Consider the following 22014-nt stretch of genomic DNA (forward strand, 5'->3'; position numbering starts at 1 on the left):
TATTTTTGGGTTTTGATCTGGCATTTCCCCAGTTTTAGACTAAATTCATCTATAAATAAATAAAACATGAATCCATAATGAGCATTATTGGCAGCTGAGTTTCCTGAGCCGCCTGTGTTTACCTTTCCATTTCCCTCCATTTACCTGTGAGGAAAAGGACTGAATGGATAGCTTTGTCACTTTATGTTGTTTATCTAGTGTCAGGGCTTTATCGTCTGGCTCACACGTGAACCGAATATCTTTTCCTCTTAGCTCAGTTAAGTCGTGGGGTCTCTGTTTTGTTTTTAAGGAGCCTAGTGAATCACAAGGCTCAGGAGGAATGTAGCTTTAGGCCAGTTTTATGCCAGTTTATAATGAAGCTCTTGTTTTCCACTGTGTGTTTTTCTGCTGAGAAAGCTCTGCAAGGGTTTTTTTTTTATTTATTTCCTTCAGCCGCCTTCTGACCCAGAAACGAAAGCAGCAACCCACAAGGCCAGGCTGTGAAAAGCGGTCGTTTAGCTTGTGTGAGTAGAGAAGTACATTACTTCCAGAGGTGTTTGTCCTCCTCATCATCTACTGTAATGTTCCCCCCCCCCCCCACACACACAGTCATGCACTTCATAATCCTCTCTGAGAAGAATTAGACGAAGAGACTTTGTTTTTTTTGTTGTTTCGGTGAGAACATGAGCTGATGCCCCCGGCTGTGCACACTCAGATGGGTTGTGTGTAGGTTTGGAAACAACGGGACCGAACTTTCCGCTGCTTTTCTGGCTCTCTGCTGTTCGGTTCTGTCGTTTCTTGCATGTCGCTGCGTCTCCCTGTAAGTTTGGGGATATGAGAAAGCTCGGTTTTACTCCTAGATGGGGTAAAACTTTAAAAAAACTCAACTAGTTTATACTGCAGGAAGGAATTTGTGGAATTGTCGCCCTGGTTTCTACACACACACACGTATTAGTGGAGGTTATTTGGGGCTCCGTGTTCATTTACAGGTAATATTAGCCCAAAAAGAGACTTGAACAATGACTCAAGATAAGGTAGAAAAGGACACTTCCCTTTTTAAGGACGACATTATCTATTGTAATCAAGAAACCCAACATGAACTGTTTAGTCCCAGAGGTTTTGGAAGCTCTGCTGGCCTTGAAAAGCAGCGTTTTTGTCGGGTTTAGGGTCAGAAAATACCCAGATTGTTTGATTTGACAGGGAAAAAAACCCACTGAGGCTGAATCAGTATGACTTTCAGACTTGATTTCAACTTCCCTTTTTCACACAACCGTCATCACCATCACCATCGAGTCTTTTCAGAGAGATGGAACGGGCTTGTGGTCGCTCTCACACCTGAAAATAGAGGAAGTGAAGCACAATGAATCTGTTTTCTGCGGCGTTTTGACCGGCAGCGGTTGACTTCCACAGAAAACCGTCTCCTTCCTCTGGCTGAGAAGTTGTTTATCTGTTTAAGACACAATAGCTGTGTGAGTGTCTTTATGCTTTTATATCATGATAGAAGAACGCTTTTGTTCTTCATTTTCCAGAGTGGCAGCAACTAACTCTTATAAGGTAATATGTTTCTGATTTTTATGATTTAAATGTCCTAATATATGTAAAGAAAAAAACAACCAAAACGTGTCATAAACAGAGAACAGAAAACTAAATAAAAACTTCCAAAAAGCAGTAAATAAAACAAAAATAACGTATTTTCTGTGACGTGGAAGTTAAATATGAAGATTTATATGATGCTCATAAACGTATCTTCCCCCGCAGCTGTTTCAGCAGCATGCGACGTTGTGATTGGACAGTTCTCGCTGTTGCTTTAAACATTAAACTGAGAATTTTTTTTTTATGGTTTTACAAGAAAGGCAGGACGTTGCAGGAAACCCTGATTGTTGTGGAGGATGTTCGGATTCACCTTTGTTACAACTAGAGCTGCACAATGTGCTACAAACATCCTATTGCAGTTACTTTGATGGTGATTGAAGCTACTAAAACCCCGATGGTGTGACATTCGTTGTTGTCTGTACCAAACAAACATGTTTTCTTCCATCTGGAGAACAGTATCTGTAATACAGCACTTCATTATAATGCTTCACCGATATGTAAATCGCAGCTTCTGCAGTGTTCATATTGCGGTTTTGATCATTTGGATAAACCGTGCAGCCTCAGTTACAGCTTGTTTCTTTCTGTTTCACAGGTGAAGTGATAAACTGGCCAGCAGAGACGTCCGCTGCGATGTCCCCATCGGTCTGCTGACAGCGACACTGAGCAGAGGGAGGCAGCTGGAAGCTAGCTAGCTAGCATGCAGCACTGGCCCGGCGTCTCCGGGAGGCGGCGCTGCTGAGAGGCGAGCGGTCGGTGCTGAGCGCGCGTCTGCCGAGCCGGGCCATGGACGACTTCACCACCAGGACGTACGGCACCAGCGGCCTGGACAACAGACCTCTGTTCGGGGAGACCTCGGCACGGGTACGAGCCTGGAGGAAGTTTTGAACTGGGACTCTGATGCAGGTTTCACTATTTTAGAGCAAAAAAGTGTTTAGTATTTAGACAAAGAATAGTGACAGGGCGCTGCTGGTGTCCCATACAACCCCTGCTGCGCTCTTAAAGGGCCGGTGTGGAGGATTTAGTGGCATCTAGCGGTGTAATCGCAAGCTTCCTCGCTTCCTCCTCCCCTTCAGTGTGCAAAGGAGAAACTGCGGTTGCTGTAAATCAAGCAAACAAAATCTAGAGCCAGTGTTTTTGTTTTGAGTCCACCGTGTTTTCTACAGTACGTGGACTTCATGGATGGTCTGTAGTTAAAAAAACGACTCATTCTGTGGTCACAAAAACATCACAGTTCTTATTTTCTAGTGATTATACACTCGGGAAAACATTATGCATATTCTATTCAGTTTCTGCCAGTAGATCCTCCTAAATGTTACACACTGGACCTTTTTAAGGAGAAGGGTAAGGTTTTAAATAGTAATCCATTTCCAAGCACTTGTCTGGAAGGTAAAAATTATAATATATATTGATAATGCACCACAACAACCTCTGTTTAATATATTATTATTTAACTCTGAAACTGTCAGCCTGGCGTGCATCTGTATGTTTCTAATCCTTTTAATTTCTATAAACTTACGTGTTTAATTGTCTTTTTTTACAGGATCGAATCATCAACCTGGCAGTGGGGGGATTTACATCTTTGGTTGTTCTAGTAAGTACGAATCTCCTGCAGCCTCACTGCGTAACACTGTATGTCGAGCGTGTGTTCTCTCTTGTTAGAGGTAAGTCATCATGATGCAGAGTAAAGTCGAACGGACACTTCATTAGCAGACACACAAGAGCACCAACAAATACAAAGAGTTATGTAGTTCGGACCTGCGATATAAATGTAAAAAAATGCAGCTATGTAAAGGCGTTTATGTGCTTCTATGTGGAATGCGTATTATTAACATTTGAAAGGGTAATGTAGGATTCCTTTTAAGTCTAAAAAGCTCATAATTGATCCACCGTTTGAGCTTTAGAGTGATTAAAAGTCTTACATACTGATATATGTCAGCACGGTCCAGTTCTTAACACTGCCTGCAAATTGTTAGTACCACATTGACTGTGTAGCATATTTGCTTTAACATGTCGAGGGCCCTTTCATAATTAATTTTCTGATATTTTACATTAGTAGTTTCAGAACATTGATTAGTCAGCATTAACGGCTGTGGCTCCACGAGACCTACACGCACCGGTGTTATGATTCGAAGCATCTCAAGTCGGGACTTTTTCCCTTTTTCCATGTTGAAAATCACTTTCCTGGTCTATAAAATAAGACCTGGACATCTAATTTTCCTCAGAGGAAAAGGGGAGTTTGTGGCTGAAACAATGACTCAACTGTTTTTACTTCTCCAAAGAGAAAAGTGTTACTAAACTCGTGGTTTCTTGTCCGTTTCCTGACTTTTTCCTGCGCTGTATGCTGTCCTTTAAAGGAGCTCTGTAGGAGCCCAGTCTGTATTTTGTTTAGTAATTGATGTTTTGTGTTAAGTGTTTAGATAAATAAGTGATTTTATTGATTAAGTTAACTGAAAAGTTTAGCTAATAATCATTTAATTTAACTTTAAGTGTGATATTTTGTAGGTTACTGTCTCTTTAAGAGAAATATGTCCGAGCCACATGATTTTCTCACCGTAGTACAGTTTGCTGATTGGGAGAGCTTCATTTTGAATACTTCTGTAAGAAGATACTACAAAACTATGGAGTAAAACAATACTTATTATTTAAATCTGAGTCCTGTGGAAGTGTTTCCTGCTCCAGTGAATGTACACGAGTTAGGCCAAGCAGCATATTGTGTAAAAGTGGTTTGAACACTTACGTAAACATAGCGATTGCAGTCTGACTTGAGTCGGACGTACGTAACACTTCTGGTAAAAGATGCCACAAGCTGATTGATGTCACATTAACTCTCTCGGCTCCAGCAGGACGTCAGCGTTCCCGTTCACTGTTCAAGAGAAGCCTGCAGGCAAAAACCGACTGGTCTATCTGGCTGTCATTGGGCGTATCAGTAGCTTCTGGTTCTCATGAACCAATTTAGCTATCGTGCTTGCTTCATAATAACACTCCTTATGTGTTATTGCGGCAATCCAATCCACACGGGAGCATCGAAGTCTGGATGTGTCTACTTAATGGCGGAAGAGGCTCTTCACTGACACTGTTCTTTGGTTTTCTTTATCAGTGCTTGACCTGTTTTATCTATTCGTTTTAAGGCTGTTCTGTAATGAACTCTGTAATCTACCTGCATATAATCCATCATAAATCTCGAATGTAACTATATTCACATCAAATTCTTCATGTTGAAATATTCCTGGTTATTCTGTAGTTATTTTTTAGTACAAAATGCCGTTTTTGGCCCAGGATTGAAAGGGTTAAAGTGCAGCAGCACAAGGTTTAATAAACAGAGAGAGATTCTGTTCGTGCGTCTTCTCCTGCCTTTAAAGAGCACTGTAATAAAGTTATCAGAGCTGCTCTTCAGGGGATAAAGCCCTTTTCAGATGGAGCACCACAGATAGAAGAAGACAGCAGCGTCCTCAGTGACCTGTCTAAGAGGAAAACCCAAAATGTCACGATATTTCAGAAGCGTTTGGAGGGGTTTTGGAAATTGTATTTTGTGTTTAACGTTCATCCTGTTTTGTCTTCCAGGTAACTGTTATCAGTTCCTTTGTGTTCCCCTCGCTGCCTCCACGACCGCTTAATGTCTTCTTCGCCGTGTGCATCCTGTTAGCCTGTGGATCCACTATAGTGCTGGTAACACACACACATTTCTGTCACTGTTTCCCAGTGTTGGGATTAACGCCTTACTGTAATTCCACTGCTTTTTATGGTTTAATGTCACCGACTTTACTGTAGACAGTTCAGCTAACTACTGTAGCAAAGCTCGGTTAGTGTTTACATCATGTTTACATTATGCAATATTTGTAGGTATAGTACATTACTGTCACATGGTTTACATCCATGTAGATATTCTTCTACTAAATCCTCCTTTCTACCAACCAACACAATAAATGTAGCTTACAGGTATGAATTCTAGTCGTTGCTGCCTCCGGTGGTCGGGAGTATTAATAACCTGGAGCAGACATTTAGAAGTAACACAAAAGTTACTTTACCTAGTAAATAATTACTTTTATATGCAGTAATTGGTAAAGTGATGAAATTACTTTTGAGAGGAGTAACTGTGGCTGTGGGGTGCTATCGCAGAAGGACAATTCATTGGCTCTGGAAAGTGCTGAATTGGGCACGTTTTACTGTTGGCTGACACTTTTAGGCTAAATTATTAATCAATTAATCATGAAAATGATTGGCAATGGGAATAAATAATAACTTTTCTCCATTTATGTCGTTAGTGGAAGCTCATTCTGAGCTGTCCTCACTACCAAATGACTCTTTTTCCTCTAAAACGGTGATGAACATGAATTTTGTGGCTTAATAATTTAACATTTTTGGTGTTTGGTGTTTTTTCTTGTGAAATTTGTTGGAAAAAAAAACCCAAAACAAGGATGTTTATTAATGTTTCCCCCCTCCTCAGATATTCTGGTACCGGCAGGGCGATCTGGAGCCTAAATTCAGGAAACTGATCTACTACATGCTGGTGTCCATCGTGCTGCTGTGTCTATGTGCCAACCTCTACTTCCACGACGTCAGGTAAAAGGCAGGGACGAGGAAGAGGAGGAAGAAGAAGGGAAGACATGGCCTTGACACGCGGAAGGACTACGTGGAGAGACAGACGGACCAACACACAACAACAACAACAACAACAGAAAAAAACTCATCACACACTTGAATGAATCTCCCACCTGACCTGAAGCAAACTAAAGACTCTCGGACCAAAACCAGTGAATCTTAATGGTTCCAGTGGGATGAAAACTGTCAGACTTTTTTTTGGTGCCGAAACATAATGCACTGAACACACACACACACACACACACGTCACAGTGTATAAATCATGATGTACTGTTATAGGCCATAAATCTGCCTGGAGACACACAGCTGGAGGAGGGACTTTGAGTTGAAACCGACGTGTTTATATGAACATAAAGTCACAACAACAAGCACTTATGAGAAAATATAATGGGTTTAATAAGAGTGGGATACGCAACAGTTAAAGGAAAAATCTGCCCTCTGATCCCGTGGCTGTAGGTCCCATCTCGTCTGCGTAATGTCTCCTTACATGTTTTTCTTCGCCCTCGAGTTGTCAATTAACTGTATTTATATCTGCTGTCAGAAAAAAGGGGGCTAAATGTTGCTTTCAGGCATTGCGGGGGCACAGTGTTAAATTATATAAACCTCTTAATCAAGCCGCATAATCAAGAGCTGTGTCTCGTTTCAAGCGACGCCTTCGTCAAAGTTCGCTTTTTTTTGCCCGAGACCAAATTTAACGGCCCATTCAGAGTGAGACAACGTCACCACGTTGGGTTACAGGAACCGGGTCGATGAAGAAGCCGCTGCAGGGAGTAAATAATGGAAGATAGAAGATATGAAACGTCCCAATTCTGTACTACATGCAAATATCGTAGAGTGTTTACTGCTGTCAGAGTTTACAGTCTTTCAGTTGGTGTACGAGAATGTAATTCACCGTTTTGCACCAGAAGGATTTGATGCAATACATGCGCTCATCAACGTCAGTCAAACTAAATGTTTTTCCAAAGATTTAATACTTTTTTAGGGGGGGAGGGGTTTCAAAATCTTCCTGGTGCTGTCATCCTCACTGTCTGTAATTCAAATGTTTACACCTGTGAGCAGCACCTCCAGTTCCTCTGTGCATTGCATTGTGGGCAATAATGTACATCAACAGCCCGCTCAGAAAACAAGGGGCTTTTGTATAATAATGTAGTTAATGTAGTATGAAATTGGGACGCTCGCAACAGCAGTCTGCTCCGTTTTTGACGGCTTTTTGAAACTGAAGATGTTTTCAACATAAAACTGAAGATTCATTGATTGTCAAAATAGGTGCAGATCAATTTTCTGTCAGTTGACTGATCCATCGACTAATAATAGTCTATAAATGTCTTAAATATAATTTTGACAGACCTTTGATTGGCAATTGATTGAATTGAATTGAAGTTATTTGTATTAAAATGAGTGTTTTTGGAAAATAACCCTATTGATTGAGCTATAACAAATACAAATTGACACACAGAACCAAATACAATATTTTCCTTCATATCCTTTGTACTTTCTTTCCCGTATAGACATGAAATAGGTCTTAAATTGCATTCATAATGACCATAAAAAGTCTTAAATTAAACCTGTTGAAACCTGCAGAAACTCTGAAACCTTTTTTAGAAATCAGATTTCAGGCTAAAGTTGAGGCTTCTTGGTGATAAACCCAGGCCTTTTTTGGCCTTAAGTTGACAAAGACCACCTGAATGCACCGTTAGATTTGTGCCCACTAAGCCTTCAGTCCTCCCATAAACCACATCTACAGCTTTGACTTCTTGAGGCCACGATTGGTTTTTCTGGTTGGGGTTTTTTGTTCTTTATGCGTTTGTTGGACCTGTCACTTTAAATCTGACTTCATTAACTGACAATTAGGTTTTTATTCTCTGCCGTCAATTTGTAGCTGCTGGACACATCGACTCACAGCGAGTCGATATTCACGTGAAAACACTCGCTACGATTGTTGTTTTAACAGATTTTAACACGGGTGGATTTTTCCTTTAACCCGGGTGGAGATTATAAGCATGTAAACACGTGGGGGGGGGGGTTGATGGACCCTCCTCTTTCAGTAATGTGAGACTGTAGTAAGAACTAGCTAACACAGCAATAGCACTAGCAGCTTCAGGGTTCTGTGGGGCGAATATATGCAACAGTTTCTATGTTTTTCTCTGCTTCTTTTTTCTGCTCTCTCAGCTTATCTGATTATCAACGGTTGGATTTAATTAATTCTCCAAAATCCAAGTCTTGCTAAGAGGATTGTTTTTATTAGAAACTCGGTTTAAAAAATACTGAATTACACTGACCACCAACTGCCAATTCTTGCACTAAGTATTGGTTGATTTACACTTTTGTCTAAGCCATACACACACACACAACACACACCACACACACACACACCACACACAGCAGGCCAGCTGTAGTTGGCCAATGGAAAATGAATTGGGAACAAATACATGGGGCTTTACACTGAGGCTGCACAGCATGACAGATCTTTTACATGGTTTCTAATATCACATTGATGCGTTGCCATCGAAATTTTTGCACTAATTATTCTGCCATTTATAAAATCTGAGCTGGGCTTTCCGGCGTCTGTAGCACAAAGTAGCTTTAAAGTTGTATTTCTCTGCTTTATGTTTTTACATCAAATAATCATGAAACACACTCGGTATTGTAGGTCTGTTTAGCTGAGCACATTCACTGGTGTGAAATCAGGTTTGTTTTGGATGTTGCAGGTTAGAAAAACCCTGTGGTTTACAGACCGTCTTTCACACAGTCTTTGCTTTAGTGACCCCAACATGCAAGTAAAGAAAGAAAAGAAACAAAATGACTTTTTAACCTGGAATTGAGCAATTATTGATTATTTTCTTGATTGTTTGGTTAAGAAATGTTAGAAATAGTTTTTCAAAAAAAGCCTCTGAACTTATCAAATTGTTCGTTATGTCGTACCAAAAGTCCTGATCTCTTTTAGAGAAGACAAAGGACCAGAGGAAGTATTATGCTTGTTAGATTCATCTTTGAATCTTCTGCCAACTAATCGATTAATCATTTCAGCTCCATGACCAAGAATAAATCAAGAAGCAGGGCTGCAACAAAGAGAGACAGATTCCTCCTGTCTTAGAGACCCTGTAGGTTCACATCTTCTGCCAAAGTCTAATTCTGGTGTCAGGTTTGGACACAGAATCCAACTAAACTTATTGTCAACAAATCCCACGAACCAACAGCGTTATCGTTCATCTATCAATACTTTCTCACTTCCTCTCACTGGTTCCTACTCGAGACATGAATCTCTTCATAAAGGAGTGAATAGAGCACTTATTGGGGACTACTGTCGGTGGTGGATTAATCCACATTTGGTGCTCTAGTGCACCAGATTCCCCAATGGGGTAGGCTCTACCCTCACTTTGAAGTACCTGAAATAATTATACTGCGAGTTGAATAAAAATATATATAAATGTAAATTTGATAAATCACGTTTTATATTCATTATTGTTATTTTCAGTGCAGTCGTAGCTGCTGTAACACCTCTGGACCACCTCTGGAATAGACAAAGATCCTCAGTGAAACTCACGTTTCTCACTAAGTTGTGCATCGTGACAAAAATGGGTTTGATGGAGTGTTTTTCTTTTCTGATGCAGCACTGTATTGTACCTCTTTATATCTTTATTTTAACCACTGCTCCAGTGAGTATCGGCTGCTTGCACTACAGACATTTTGGCGTGCCAAACACAGGAAACACACAAGGTGTATTAATGAGAGCTGCCTTCCACTAAGAGGGGACGTTCACCGTCACTGGGACGCTTAATGGAAATGAGCCATTGTTACTGTTATTAAGTCAAGATGTCTGCTGTGCAATCAGTCCACTTAATGGTGTGTGTGGGTTTGAGTCCAAATAAACTACAGTGTGTGTGTAATTAAGGAAAATGTCACCTACTGCAACAAAGTGGCTCATTAATGTGTTTTTTAATAGTTTTTGGACAACAACGGAGCTCTATGGCACAGAGGAGGAAGCTTTATAAGGGAAAAAGGATAGGTTTATTCTTTTTCTGGGATTTGTTGACAGTAAGAAATGTCCTGTAACCTTGTCTCATCCTTTTTTGACATCCTTTAATAACTGTGTGGCGTCACCTGATTTCTGTTGTGGCTTCAAACTTAACTTCACCGCTGACGTCTGAAGTTGCCTCGTGTAGCATAAATCCTCGCGTAAAGCTTTTGTTTTCTTTTGTTTTTCCAGCAGCTGTAGCTTTGTTTGCAGAAGCTTTTGTTGTAACCTGTAAGTGACATATAACTGACAACACAGTGACAAAGAGTGTAGTGCTAAAGAAACCTGAGGGGTAAAAAAAGCCCCGCCTTCCACAAGAGGAGTCGACCTCGCCACGACTTTAGGATTGTCAAAGCCATTTGTTTCTTTTTTTTATTTATTTCATTTATTTTATGAAATAAATAATTGTGTAACCTGACTGCCTCTCTGCCTTTTATTTCCCCCTCCACTGGGTGGCGCAAGTTTCCAACAGCAGGTGTTTTCTGAATTACATAATTGAAACTATTTGCTTTTTAATTTTAATGTTTTTTATCAGGATTTCACAGGGTTTTTTGGGCCCATAATACCTGATTTAATAGCAACTTTTCTAAAAAAAAAAAGTACAATGCATGCTGCTTTTAGGAAGTTTTTGCAATAAAATTGGGGGGGAAAGTGATTTTTTTTGTATAATTCATTAAAAATCAAAGGCAACTCCAATTACAGTGAGAATAAAATTGATAGTTTGGTGACTCAATGTTTTGTGGGGTGCCATGATTGGTGAAACTTTGCAGATTGCAGATTGGTTGAATCTGAGTTAATTATTACAATCTCAACCTTCCTGGAGGGGCTGAGTCAAAAGGCATTTTTCCAAATACAAATATATTTCCAAATCTGACCAATAACGGATCATTAAATTAACTAATTGATTGATGATTTTTGGTGATTTTTGTTGGCATACATGGTTAAATAGGGGAACAATATAACAGGATTTCACCTGGACTTTAATGCTTGAAAAAGTGTGAACCGGTCCTTTAACTGCTTCTATATCATATATAATAGATACAAATGCAGATATAAAACATTTAAACACAAACATTTAAATGCTTTAATTAGAAATATGTAGGCCAAGATCCATGTGGAAGATAATATAATAGGATAAGCTCCGCCCCTACTTTAAACCGGGAGAAACATATTATTTATCATTAATATATTCTGATATCAGATCAATACAGTATGATTTTACTAGGTTAGAAAGTACACGTGGTGGCGGCTATAATTGGCCCGGTAGGCGGGGACAACACCGCCAGCACCGCCCTCCCCGCGGGCCGCCCCGGTACAGCACATGTCTCTCATGTGCTTCTCCTCTTTGTCTCCGCCCAGCTCCTCCTCTTGTTATGAAAGCAGAGCAGTGGGTGTGATAATCGGGAGTCTTCCGGGCTGCAAGGCTTTACAAACTGGTAAATATGATTATTATTATTTAATATAAACATTAACACACGCATATATATATATATTTATATATTTATTCTCTGTGTGCTTTCCTTTCTTACTGTCTAACATGGTGTTGGTGTCTTGTATTGGGTGCAGTAGATGGCACTGATCCTGCAATCCCACATACATAACATGTAAGACCACAGCTGCACAGTGAGGACACAGTGTTCCCTCTGTTTACTCCAAATGAGACAATTATTCATGCATTTTAACTACTTTACCCTGTTGATTCACGTGCAACCACAATGCAGTTAAATGGGGTTTTATATATTAAAGAGCTGCACTGAAATTCAACATACTTGCTTTAGTTACTCGTTACTTTACTCGTATGTATCTTCACATTTGGTGGTTTTATTTCCTGATAAACTGAAGGATTAAATGTTCCTTTATGGGTTGAGTTAATTTTCCAATTTCTTCTGGTAAATAAACCTTTTAAAAACCCTTTTCACTGTAAAACCACATTAATAATTAAACTAATTTAACTTAAAAAACTGATTACATCACATTTTTAAAGTAAAAGTAGGTACATTTTGGTGGCTTTAGTCATTTAAGTGACTTAATTTTGTCATTTTTATTNNACAAAATACCTAGTAAAAAGTTATGAATCAGGAATGTTGGTGTACCTCACAAAACCAACTTAGTGCCACCTAACATTACTAGTAAAAGAGTATATTGTTTTACTTAAAGATTTTGATGTAATCAGTGTCAACAATGTTTGAAGTTAAAATAATTTACCTGGTTTTACAGTGTTGGACTAGCTGGAAAATGTCACAAAGTTTAGCTCATCAAAAGCATCGCTGTAGATTATTTATAGTACATAAATGAGTTAAAATAAACTCAACTAGAGCAGTAAAATGCAACATAAACATTAATGCAGCAATAATAATCTAAAAACATCATATAAAACACTGAAAGGGACAGTTTACTGCACAATGAGTACTTTTACTTTTAATACTTTAAGTCAAATTTACTGAAAATACTTTTACTTTTTGAATGCTGGACTTGTAGTGCAGTGTTTTTCACATTGCAGTATTGCTACTTTTACTTAAGTAAAGGATCTGTGTTTTTATACAAGTAGCAGCAAGTAGTTGTAGTTCTGTAGTCTTGAACCGCAGTGTCAGGTCTCTAAAATATCCTAAAGAAAACTCTTAATTTGTCTGGTAACTCTCAGCAGCAATAAAAAAAAAAGATAAAAACCGCATAATAAATATAAATATGAAGAGCTAGTTCTTATAACTATATTTAAAGTGGTAAAGACACTTGGATGAGACAGGTAAACAGTGACAGTGCAAATGTGCTTTCAGTGTTGTAAAATGGTGTAAAATATATTGCACGACAATAATAATAATAATACATTTTGCACCAGTCTTTATATTAAATAGTTTTACCTTTTCTGAAAGTACAAAATACAATAAAACATACTGGTCCCACCTTCTCCAATGCAAATATTTGCATATATCTTATATTATAGTCAATTAAATATGTAGAATACACAAAAAAAACTGTGTGTACAACCAATAAGGGGTTATAAGAAGCTTTTTTTTAAGGAGTCACCAGCCAAAATCACTAATGAGTCCTCCTTTAACGGCCTTTTCACAAACACGTTCTTTATTTTCCATGCAGATCCACTACAGTCCACAATGCTTCGTGTCACCACTGCCTCCCTGTGCACCTGCAGCCAGCGGATGAGGCTCCTCCTGCCTCCCTCTGCCCCGTCCTCCACACTGACCCCCAACAAAAGACTGGAGAACCAGCACACCGTGGACTCCCTCTACGAACTGTCGGTGGACATCCGGAAGGTACGCAAGATCAAGGGCTGGATTCTGTCTGAGAGCTCTGCGTACGTGTCTGAGACGGCCGACCTGCTGAGGGACATGGGCGCGGACACACCGGTGATCGCCCGCATCCTGGAGACCCACCCCGAAGCCGTCCTGTGTCGGCCGGAGGACGTGGCCGCCCAACGAGACCTTTGGGTGTCTGTGTGCCCCAACAAGCGTGAACTGATGAGCATCATTGAGAAGTTCCCAGCGTCCTTCTTCACACTAACTCACCATAGCAACCAGCGGGCCAACATCCTTTACCTGCAGAGTCTTCGCCTCAGCAAGAGAATCATCGGCAAGCTGATGGCCAGCGCCCCGCAGAGCTTCAGCCAGCCTGTGGAGCGGAACCAGGAGGTCATCCACACCCTGAGGGAGACCTACCTGGACCTGGGCGGAGATGAGGTCAACCTGCGCCTTTGGCTGCAGAAGCTCCTCAGCCAGAACCCGTACATCCTCCTGCGACCGGCTGAGGCCTGGAGGGACAGTCTGGGCTTCCTGAGGGAGCAGGGCTTTACCACGGAGGAGCTCCTCAGCCTGGTCTCAAGCCTCAGAGCCTCCATCGCCGAGCTGCAGCCGGAGGCCATGCAGCACGCTCTGGCCTACGTCGAGGAGGCTCTGGCCTGCTCCAAGGACGAACTCAAGCAAATAGTGATCCGCTGCCCAGCCATTTTGTACTACTCCTTGCCCATCCTAGTGGGCCGGTTCCAAGGACTGATGGATGTTGGAGTGAGCGTGGAGCAGGTGAAGGAATCTCCAAATGTCCTGGAGCTCACCACGCAGATTGTGCTCTATCGCGTCCAGAAGCTGGCGTCCTATGGGTACGACGTGCGCTCTGGCAGCCTGGACTTTATCGTTGGGACCAAGAAGGACTTTGAGATGAGTTACGGCAGGCTGCACCTCAGGCAGCAGCGGCCGCTCTTCAACCCCGTAGCTCCCCTCAAGTCAGAGGAGTGAATGTCAGGATGTGCTGCTGCAGTATGCGGTTATATCGGGCGGGTTCGTGGGGAAAGAAGTTTTATGAATGTTGTTTTCATGCAGATTTTGAGAAATAAAACCAATCTTTGTGCAAGATGCATGAAGAATATATATAATATATATATTATATAATATATATAAAATACGTGGTCATTTGATTTGATGCTCAGGCCTCTTGTGAAATTATGACACTGACTGTTTTCTCAATTATAGCAAATAAACTTTTTATATGATCAAGTATGTGAAGGAACATACCGACAAACATTGTAATAGTGACGCCAAATGTTGCCTGTTATTCTTGTTTACTACTGTAATTAACAAAATGATTAACTGAACATGTCTGATGAGCAATAAAAGCCATGTCTAAACTTTTTAAAGTGTCTAAAAGCTGATTTTCTAGCACAAACTGTCACTTCAGTTACATTTAAACGTGTTTTAGAGTAAAACCAGAGCACCAAAATCTAAATATTTGACTGTTTCCAACTCTTCAGCTTCAAAGAAAAGACTGAAACCAGTTTTATATTTAACTCTGTCTTTAATTAAACAAGCACATTGAGAGGAGACATGAAGCAGGTGAAGCGTTTCTCTCCAGGGGTACATTTATTAGGGGATTGTACAAGGGGGGCACCATGATATGAAGATTCTGTATTCCTGTCGCCTTTTACTCATACTGATATTGCCGCTACAGTGGTGAGGAATAAAACAACTAGCACTGAGATAGAGGAAGGAAATGGTCAAAACACTTGATGATAGATACACTAGATGGCTCGAATGGGAAGTGAAATAAATGAGATGGACAGGCAGCTGTATTAGAATAGATACAAGATTTCTTACCATTTGTTTTTGAATGGACGGTCTATAAACGCTTTCATTATTTTATTGAAAATTGTCCAAAAAGAAAGATCCATCCACAATTTCTCATATCAAAAATATATCAATGGGTCTATGGCTACACAAAGAGAGAAAACACACATACAATATCCAAATATGTACAAGTTGTATGTGAGCAGATATTAGCAAATCCATTATATACACAAAGACTTTTGTCCCGGCAACATGAACCCAAACGTAAGCACAGTGTAACAGCCGCTCCAGTGCTGTCGGCACTGGCCCCCGGGGGCCGTGCAGTCCACGTGATAATATACAGTCCCATTACTCGAGAGAAAACTGGTGAATGTTTTGAATGGTGGGCTCCTTTGCTCCTCCTCAAGGTGTGTTCATGCAACAGTGTAGTGCTGCAACAAAAACCAAAGTCTTTGTGTCCATTTTGTGTTGGGCTGTGTACACGGTGTGACTGACAGCGGAGCCTGCAGACGCTCCTGTGAGGAGACACAAAGGACACACACAATGAAACATCTGTCTAATAAATGCAGTTTCAGCAATTAACTCCTGATAGATACTAAATAAACTCGGGAAGATATATCGACTTCATGTGATACTTTTAGGAAAAGGAAATACTTTGACCAGTAAACATTAATGACGTCTTAATTAGAGAGCCACTAATGTGATTATGTGCCACTTAAAGGATATTCTTCTCTGTAGTTCTTCTCAACAAATTAAGTCTATTAGTTTAGCCTATTGATCTTTCAGCATTACCACAAGTTAATAAAGACAACCATCATTAAATACACTGAATTATTTTGCTGTTTGCAATAAAACAACAACACTAAATAGACAACACAATTTAAAATGTGCAATTATCTTAGAAAAACTAATATCTCATATCACAAAGTCTTTTAGGCGTCTGCACATGTTGGAGAAATCCCATAAAAAGACCAAAATCCTATTGACAAGTATCTTTCCGTGTGGCAATTTTAAGGGGAATATACACAAAGAAAATTCCTCTTTTCAAATCAATAACAACTTCTAGTTAACATTTATGTTGTAGTATTAACAGAAGCACTGAAAACATCAGTATCATGAAGCAACTAACCTTTCTAGTGGCTGCTCTGTCTCTGGACTTTAGAGCCTTTGCCATTCCCAGACTCCTCGCTGTGCCGCTTGACGCTGATCTGAGTGCTGCAGTGGTGTTCGGGTCCTGGAGAACAGAATAAAAATGACAGCACAGTTTAGAAAGCGGCCCTGAAAATAAGTTCTACTATCTCTGTATTGGACTATAAAGCATGGTTGATCAGTTCTCACCTTTCTGAATTACAGCACTGGGAATCTGCTGTGAGCCTTGGGCATAACACATCACACTGGCACTGGTGCCTGCGTAACCTGGAATTCAAGGATGATTCAAGGATTAGCAGAGAAGTTATTGAGTGCTGTGTGAAAACATAAGGGTGAGAAATATAAGAAAACAAGTGGTATTTAAACGTGTCCTCACCCTGCTGGTGTGTGATGCTGGTTTGTTGATCGCCCTGCATGTACATCATTACACCGCTTTGCCAGTTTTCCTGGGAGTGAACCGGCATCTGATAGGCTGTGAAAACAAAACAGGAAATAAATCCACTGACAGACAGTATAGAGGAAGTTAGAAAAACAGAACTACTGTAGGAGTTATGTTCGCTTACCAGATGAAGCTGCGGCATTGTGCGAAGCCTCAACAGGGAATCCCGTCTCACCGTTATGGTTACCGTTAGAGTTGGATGGAACTGTAGCCAATAGACCTAAAGATAAAGACAACAGTCATCAGCTTTACAAGGTTTTTTTCCAGTTTTAATTCCACTTGACCTAAATCGAAGCCCAGCGTCCTCAGTCAGGTTCTTGTTGGCTGTTTTAAGATCATATTTTTAGCATTTTGCCTCCATTGGAAAGCTGGAAAAGCTCTTTATTGGTCATTTTCTGTCCTAAACAGATGACTAGGGATGTAATGAGTCAATACAATTCCTGATAGTGGGATCACGGCATGAATTTCTCATGATTTTTAAAAAATAATCTACAAAATATATTTTCTCTCATATTTTCTTTATCAAATTAAAGACTCCTTTTTTATTTCTTAAGGTAAACTTGCCAAACACCTTGGTGGCACATCAAACAACCAAAGTCAGAAGTAGAAAGCGCCCTCTGCTGTTTAAAGTGTCGCCATTCAATATTCATTCATTCAATATCTCTTTTGTTCTTTATATTCTCGATGCCAAAACCTGCCTGAGGAGTTGAAGCTTTTTTAACCTGCAGTTTATTTAACTCAATTTCTTAACACTCACTTTAATGTAACAGTCTTTTAGGAAAATCAGGAAACTATCACTGATCCTTGGTGGATAGCTTCATATCAATATTAAAGATGTCTGAGAGAAAGGACTCTCTGTATCTAGTGTCCTTACCGAGGCCTCTGTAACAGGAGAGCTGCTGGTAGATCTGTTTCATTCGCTCAATGTTTAGCCGGCTGGACTCTGCGTGGTTCACCATGGGCTTGGGGTAATGCACTCCAATGATACATTTGGCTGCCTTCTGCACGCTCTCCGGAGCGTTCCAGGGATCATAAATATACTTGGCTGGAAAGCCTCTCAGAATGGGCAGGTAACGCCTGAGTGAAGAGAGGGAGAGGTTTAGTGAGCGGGAAGGGTTGATTCATTGTCACGTCAAGCAGAAACATCTCAAGATCACGTCTACTGACGTGGAATTAGCCAATACTGATTTATAAGAACGCACCACAGCCTATCACGCACTGCGGTTCAAACTGGTAACAAATATAGGAACTGGGTGGACGTCAGCGTACCGTATGTAATCTCCATTGGGGTCTGTACGTCGGCCGAATCCTACAGGGCAGTAGCAGTGGAAGAACTGCTGGAAGAAGGCACTGCAGGACAGCCACATCCAGCTGCCAGCATTTACACTCCAATCGGCATCCAGCAGCAGCTCCTCAAACACCTGAACACACAAACAAGCCGTGTAAGCTGAGTATTCGTCATTTAGAAACTGCAGCGAGAAGAGTTTTCTGGAGGTAAAGAGCACGACATCTTTGGGATGCATGAAGACTTCAAATCTTGGTGTAAATTTAAAAAGAAAACAAAGAAATCAAAGAAATCGACATACTTTAACAGTTTAAAAACAACAAGGTCTACCTTCATGCCCTCCTCCCAGCCGATCCACAGGTCTCCTCTGGTCAGGAAACAGGCCACGGCGTGTCGGGCCAGGTGGTGGATCCAGCCCTCTTGTCTCAGCTGGGTCATGATGGCGTCGATCCAGGGGAAGCCGGTCCGGCCCTCCGCCCACTTGGCCAGCGCCTCGGGGTTGCGGTCCCAGGGGATCTGAACGCAGATGGGGTTGCTCTCCATCTTGTCGAAGCAGGGGTTGTTGGTGGCTGCCGTGTAGAAGAACTCGCGCCAAAGTAGCTGACCGTAGAGCGAGAGAGGAGGGGAGCTGTTCTTCTTCACCTGGTGGGGTTGGAGAAGGGGCAGGAAGCATGTTATTGTCTTGGGGAAATCACAGCATTATCATATCCAAAGAAGTGACTTTTTCCTCAATAATACTTTATATTTCTTGACTGTAAACATTTGCACTGGAGTCTGAGTGTACCACATCACACCTCGAGAGGGAGGCAGAGCAACAAAGCAAGACTGCTGTGGGTAATTCACTACTGGGAACCATTAGATGGTGCTATAAACTACTGGAACAGTAAATCAGACTTTCTGAAGAGGAGAAACCCTTCATCAGCAGGTTCATGCAGCTTTTTAGGAGGACAATCCAAGCACTAACAAAGTAGCTAAACCAAACATTTCCAGACTCTCTAAGCTTTTATTATTACACAGAATTCCTTTTAACCACAGCAATCAAAGTATATTGTCACTTTGTTAATTCTACCAGCTGTACATGTTTTGTTGCTTTTACTGGGGTTTTTGACCATGATTATTTAATGGATGCCAGTTTCCAGGGTAAAGGATCTAGCTATGAATGCCAAGTGAACATACCAGGAGACAACAAACAAATATGGGCATATTCCTAACCTTGAAAACATAATGGTTAAAATGAAGAATTTTCTAAGCTTTCAAGACTGTTCGAACCCTGTATCAGTTTCTATTAATCCAAGGCTGTCCTCTCTTTTCTCTCACTGAAGTGAAACATTAAATACTTCCACTACACTATACATGTGTAGTCTCAGTACTCACTACTATGATTTATTACACTTCTGTCATCTTCTATCTATCATATACTGTAGCATACATATATTTATATCTCTATAGATTGTCATATATTGTATTATAATGTACATATTTATTTATTTTTTACATATATTTCTATTTTATATGTATATTGTGTTAAATATTGTAATACAGAAGCTTAACTTTCCATATTATTCATATTTCTATTAGAATTATCCCCCGGGGATTAATAAAGTATTTCTGACTCTGATTTGTCCAGGTAAATTTTAATCCGTCACATACTCACATAATCTCCTGTCAACGCTCGAGGAAAGGCAACAAAGGGAGAATCATTTTCTCTACCAGTAAACATTTTTCAGCTTTAAGCTCCTCATCATATCATGTGACAACGTTAATTCGCTGCAGCTTTACTGGTCGGGTTCTGCAGTTAAGATGTCAGGAGGAGTTTTCTACTTCTCTCGTCAGGACTTTATTTCCTCCAAAACCACCAGTTAGTTACAAACAACTTGTCTTAACGTGACAGTGTCACTCTGTAGGAGCCAGTACAGAATGTGTGTTTGTCTACTCCTAAAATACAATATGACCTCCAACTTATCGTCTTATATTCAGGCCAATGCGCTAATTCATCCATTCTTTGACTTACCTTCTTGTAGAGGTCGGTGAGTTTGAAGTAGAAGAGGCGACAGGAGAGGCAGCCGAAGCGCAGGTACGGGCTGAGGCCCGTCGGGCTGGCGAGCAGCGAGTTGGCGTTCATTCTGGGACGCTCAAAGTTGGCCACCCAAGCCTGATGGAAACACGGTCACACAGTCAGATAGGAAACAGCATGATAGCACGATGTTATGTGATATGACGAGGTTTCTGTCAAGGTTGGCACAATGGGAAGGAAGCAGCCAAATCTAGAGATTTATCTAACATTCTTCTATCTAACTTTAGCATGATATGATTAAAAAAAGGCTGGTATCAAACTATAAATCAACCAAAATGCTGAGAAATGTCATCAAATGTTTAATAAAGTGTTGAACGTGTTTTTCTTTTGAATTACAAAACAATAGGTACATTTTTATTTCCTCATCTGGCTCTTTTCTGATTTGACTGACCTTCCTCTCTAAATGCCTCTCAAGTCTCGTGAGGGCTTCAGTCTCTCCCCCCGGCCACACAGCTGAGGACAGACCTTCAGTATCGAAACCTGCAGAGATCACATAAAAACAACACACATTAACATTCAGCCGGTAACGTTGATTCAGGTTTATATTAAAGCTTTGTGTCTGGCCTCACTCACCCAGCTCCTCTAAGGACGGGACCCCAAACTTGTCATCGTGGTCTTCGGACAGCGGCGTAGTGCATTTTCCCATGACTTCGGCCGTGATGGACTCCGCAGGCACCTCGACTGCATCCATACGACTGATGAGGGTCTGGAACCGCTTGTAGGTGAGAGGGGACTGACCCCCATTCAACTCTATGATCCTGGGGGAGTGAAATGAGCAGAAAGAGTTAAAGAGACCTGACAGACACACGGGTGAAGCTGTTTTACAGGTGGTGGTGAGGGGTGGCGTTAACTCACTTGTCCAGGTCATAGAGTGTGTGGGAGATGCGAACTGTCACCTCCACTCCAGCCTCAGAGGCCAGTTTCTTGATAGCTGCATCTCGCTCTTTCCCAAAGGGCTCAGAGTCGTACTCATAAGACAAACGAGAAATCTTCCATTCCTGGAGAACAGGGAAGAAATAAAAACTAAACAAGTCAACAACAGAATAAAATAAACAGGCTTTGCTCAGCATGTTTGAAGCCATCTGGAGCTTTAACTCGATGGTTAAATCAGATGTTACCTTGAAAAGTCTGGGAAAGACATCAGTGGGTTGGCCTCGTATCACAAACAGTCGAGAGTTGAGCTTACGGAGGCTTGAGTCCAAGTCCTCAAGACTCTGCAGTAAGAACCTGGAGGACGACAGGGGTACAGAAAGAGAGGTTCAAGTGCTGCCAGTAACAACATACAGCTGTCAGAAGTGACGTTGAAGCGGGACAAAAGGGACATCATGTGACAGAGAGAGAAAACGCCTTTGTTTGGGTATGACGGGGGAAATGAGTTCAGGTTGTTCTGGCTTTGATACGACATGAAGCAGCAGTTTCAATTCAATCTGCTCTCTGAAATGCTAATTTTATGCAGCAGATTCTCTTCAGACGACTGACTCCGAGCATTCATTTTCTACAGTAGAAATCAGTGTTCAAAACAAGGAGCTGACACACAGGAAATCTCCCAAAGTTTGAAAAAAGTAAACTCTCTTTTGTCCTCCCGATGGAGCTGAACACGTTGGTTCCTGTTGTACAGAACAACAGCGGCGCTCTGCGTAGATTTGTGGTGTGAATATGCAGATTTGATTCAGCTCTTCCTCTTGCAGAAGGTGAAAACACAGAGGCAAAGCCAAAGAGAGATGCCTTTTCCATTCATGTTTATGGGAACTGGCTGTGTTTAAAGTGCTGTGATATAATGTCCAGTCTGGGGGATGACAATGTGTCTGCCAA

General features: G+C 41.0%; 3 protein-coding genes across 3 annotated transcripts in view; 2 read left to right on the forward strand and 1 right to left on the reverse strand.

Annotated features, from left to right (window-relative positions):
- The first annotated feature begins 498 nt into the window (after window positions 1–498).
- On the forward strand, window positions 499–10604 carry tmem243b (transmembrane protein 243, mitochondrial b). Its single transcript, XM_035676147.1, has 5 exons — window positions 499–557; window positions 2165–2433; window positions 3113–3163; window positions 5134–5238; window positions 6017–10604. The coding sequence occupies exons 2-5, from the start codon at window positions 2356–2358 to the stop codon at window positions 6134–6136; spliced, it is 354 nt and encodes a 117-aa protein (XP_035532040.1). The 5' UTR covers window positions 499–557; window positions 2165–2355; the 3' UTR covers window positions 6137–10604.
- Window positions 10605–11499: 895 nt separating this feature from the next.
- LOC118341742 (transcription termination factor 2, mitochondrial-like) lies at window positions 11500–14823 on the forward strand. The gene is made up of 2 exons (XM_035680103.1): window positions 11500–11622; window positions 13280–14823. The coding sequence occupies exons 1-2, from the start codon at window positions 11508–11510 to the stop codon at window positions 14428–14430; spliced, it is 1266 nt and encodes a 421-aa protein (XP_035535996.1). The 5' UTR covers window positions 11500–11507; the 3' UTR covers window positions 14431–14823.
- A 143-nt stretch (window positions 14824–14966) lies between these two features.
- The window catches only part of LOC118337810 (cryptochrome-1-like), an 11503-nt gene continuing 4455 nt past the window's right edge, over window positions 14967–22014 (reverse strand). Inside the window, exons 2-14 of the mRNA XM_035674921.1 lie at window positions 21321–21429; window positions 21058–21200; window positions 20776–20960; window positions 20594–20682; window positions 20140–20280; window positions 18459–18770; window positions 18113–18264; window positions 17718–17920; window positions 16968–17063; window positions 16781–16876; window positions 16594–16671; window positions 16385–16489; window positions 14967–15770 (exon numbers count right to left, since the gene is read on the reverse strand). Of these exons, the coding sequence (XP_035530814.1) occupies window positions 16389–16489; window positions 16594–16671; window positions 16781–16876; window positions 16968–17063; window positions 17718–17920; window positions 18113–18264; window positions 18459–18770; window positions 20140–20280; window positions 20594–20682; window positions 20776–20960; window positions 21058–21200; window positions 21321–21429 (1705 nt within the window). The 3' untranslated portion in view covers window positions 14967–15770; window positions 16385–16388. The remainder of the gene's footprint in view (window positions 15771–16384; window positions 16490–16593; window positions 16672–16780; window positions 16877–16967; window positions 17064–17717; window positions 17921–18112; window positions 18265–18458; window positions 18771–20139; window positions 20281–20593; window positions 20683–20775; window positions 20961–21057; window positions 21201–21320; window positions 21430–22014) is intronic.

The sequence above is a fragment of the Morone saxatilis genome, unplaced genomic scaffold (genome assembly GCF_004916995.1).
Source record: "Morone saxatilis isolate NCDOM2014 unplaced genomic scaffold, NCSU_SB_2.0 Contig10, whole genome shotgun sequence".
NCBI classification, from domain to species: Eukaryota; Metazoa; Chordata; class Actinopteri; family Moronidae; genus Morone; species Morone saxatilis.

What these genes read in the sequence shown, in the direction of transcription:
- tmem243b (XM_035676147.1), top strand. Translation starts at nt 2,356, where the DNA reads ATGGACGACTTCACCACCAGGACGTACGGCACCAGCGGCCTGGACAAC. An exon ending in TTACATCTTTGGTTGTTCTA is followed by an intron (nt 3,164 to 5,133) that starts GTAAGTACGAAT and finishes TTTGTCTTCCAG; the next exon opens with GTAACTGTTATCAGTTCCTT. An exon ending in GTGGATCCACTATAGTGCTG is followed by an intron (nt 5,239 to 6,016) that starts GTAACACACACA and finishes CCCCCTCCTCAG; the next exon opens with ATATTCTGGTACCGGCAGGG.
- LOC118341742 (XM_035680103.1), top strand. Translation starts at nt 11,508, where the DNA reads ATGTCTCTCATGTGCTTCTCCTCTTTGTCTCCGCCCAGCTCCTCCTCT. An exon ending in CTGCAAGGCTTTACAAACTG is followed by an intron (nt 11,623 to 13,279) that starts GTAAATATGATT and finishes TTTTCCATGCAG; the next exon opens with ATCCACTACAGTCCACAATG.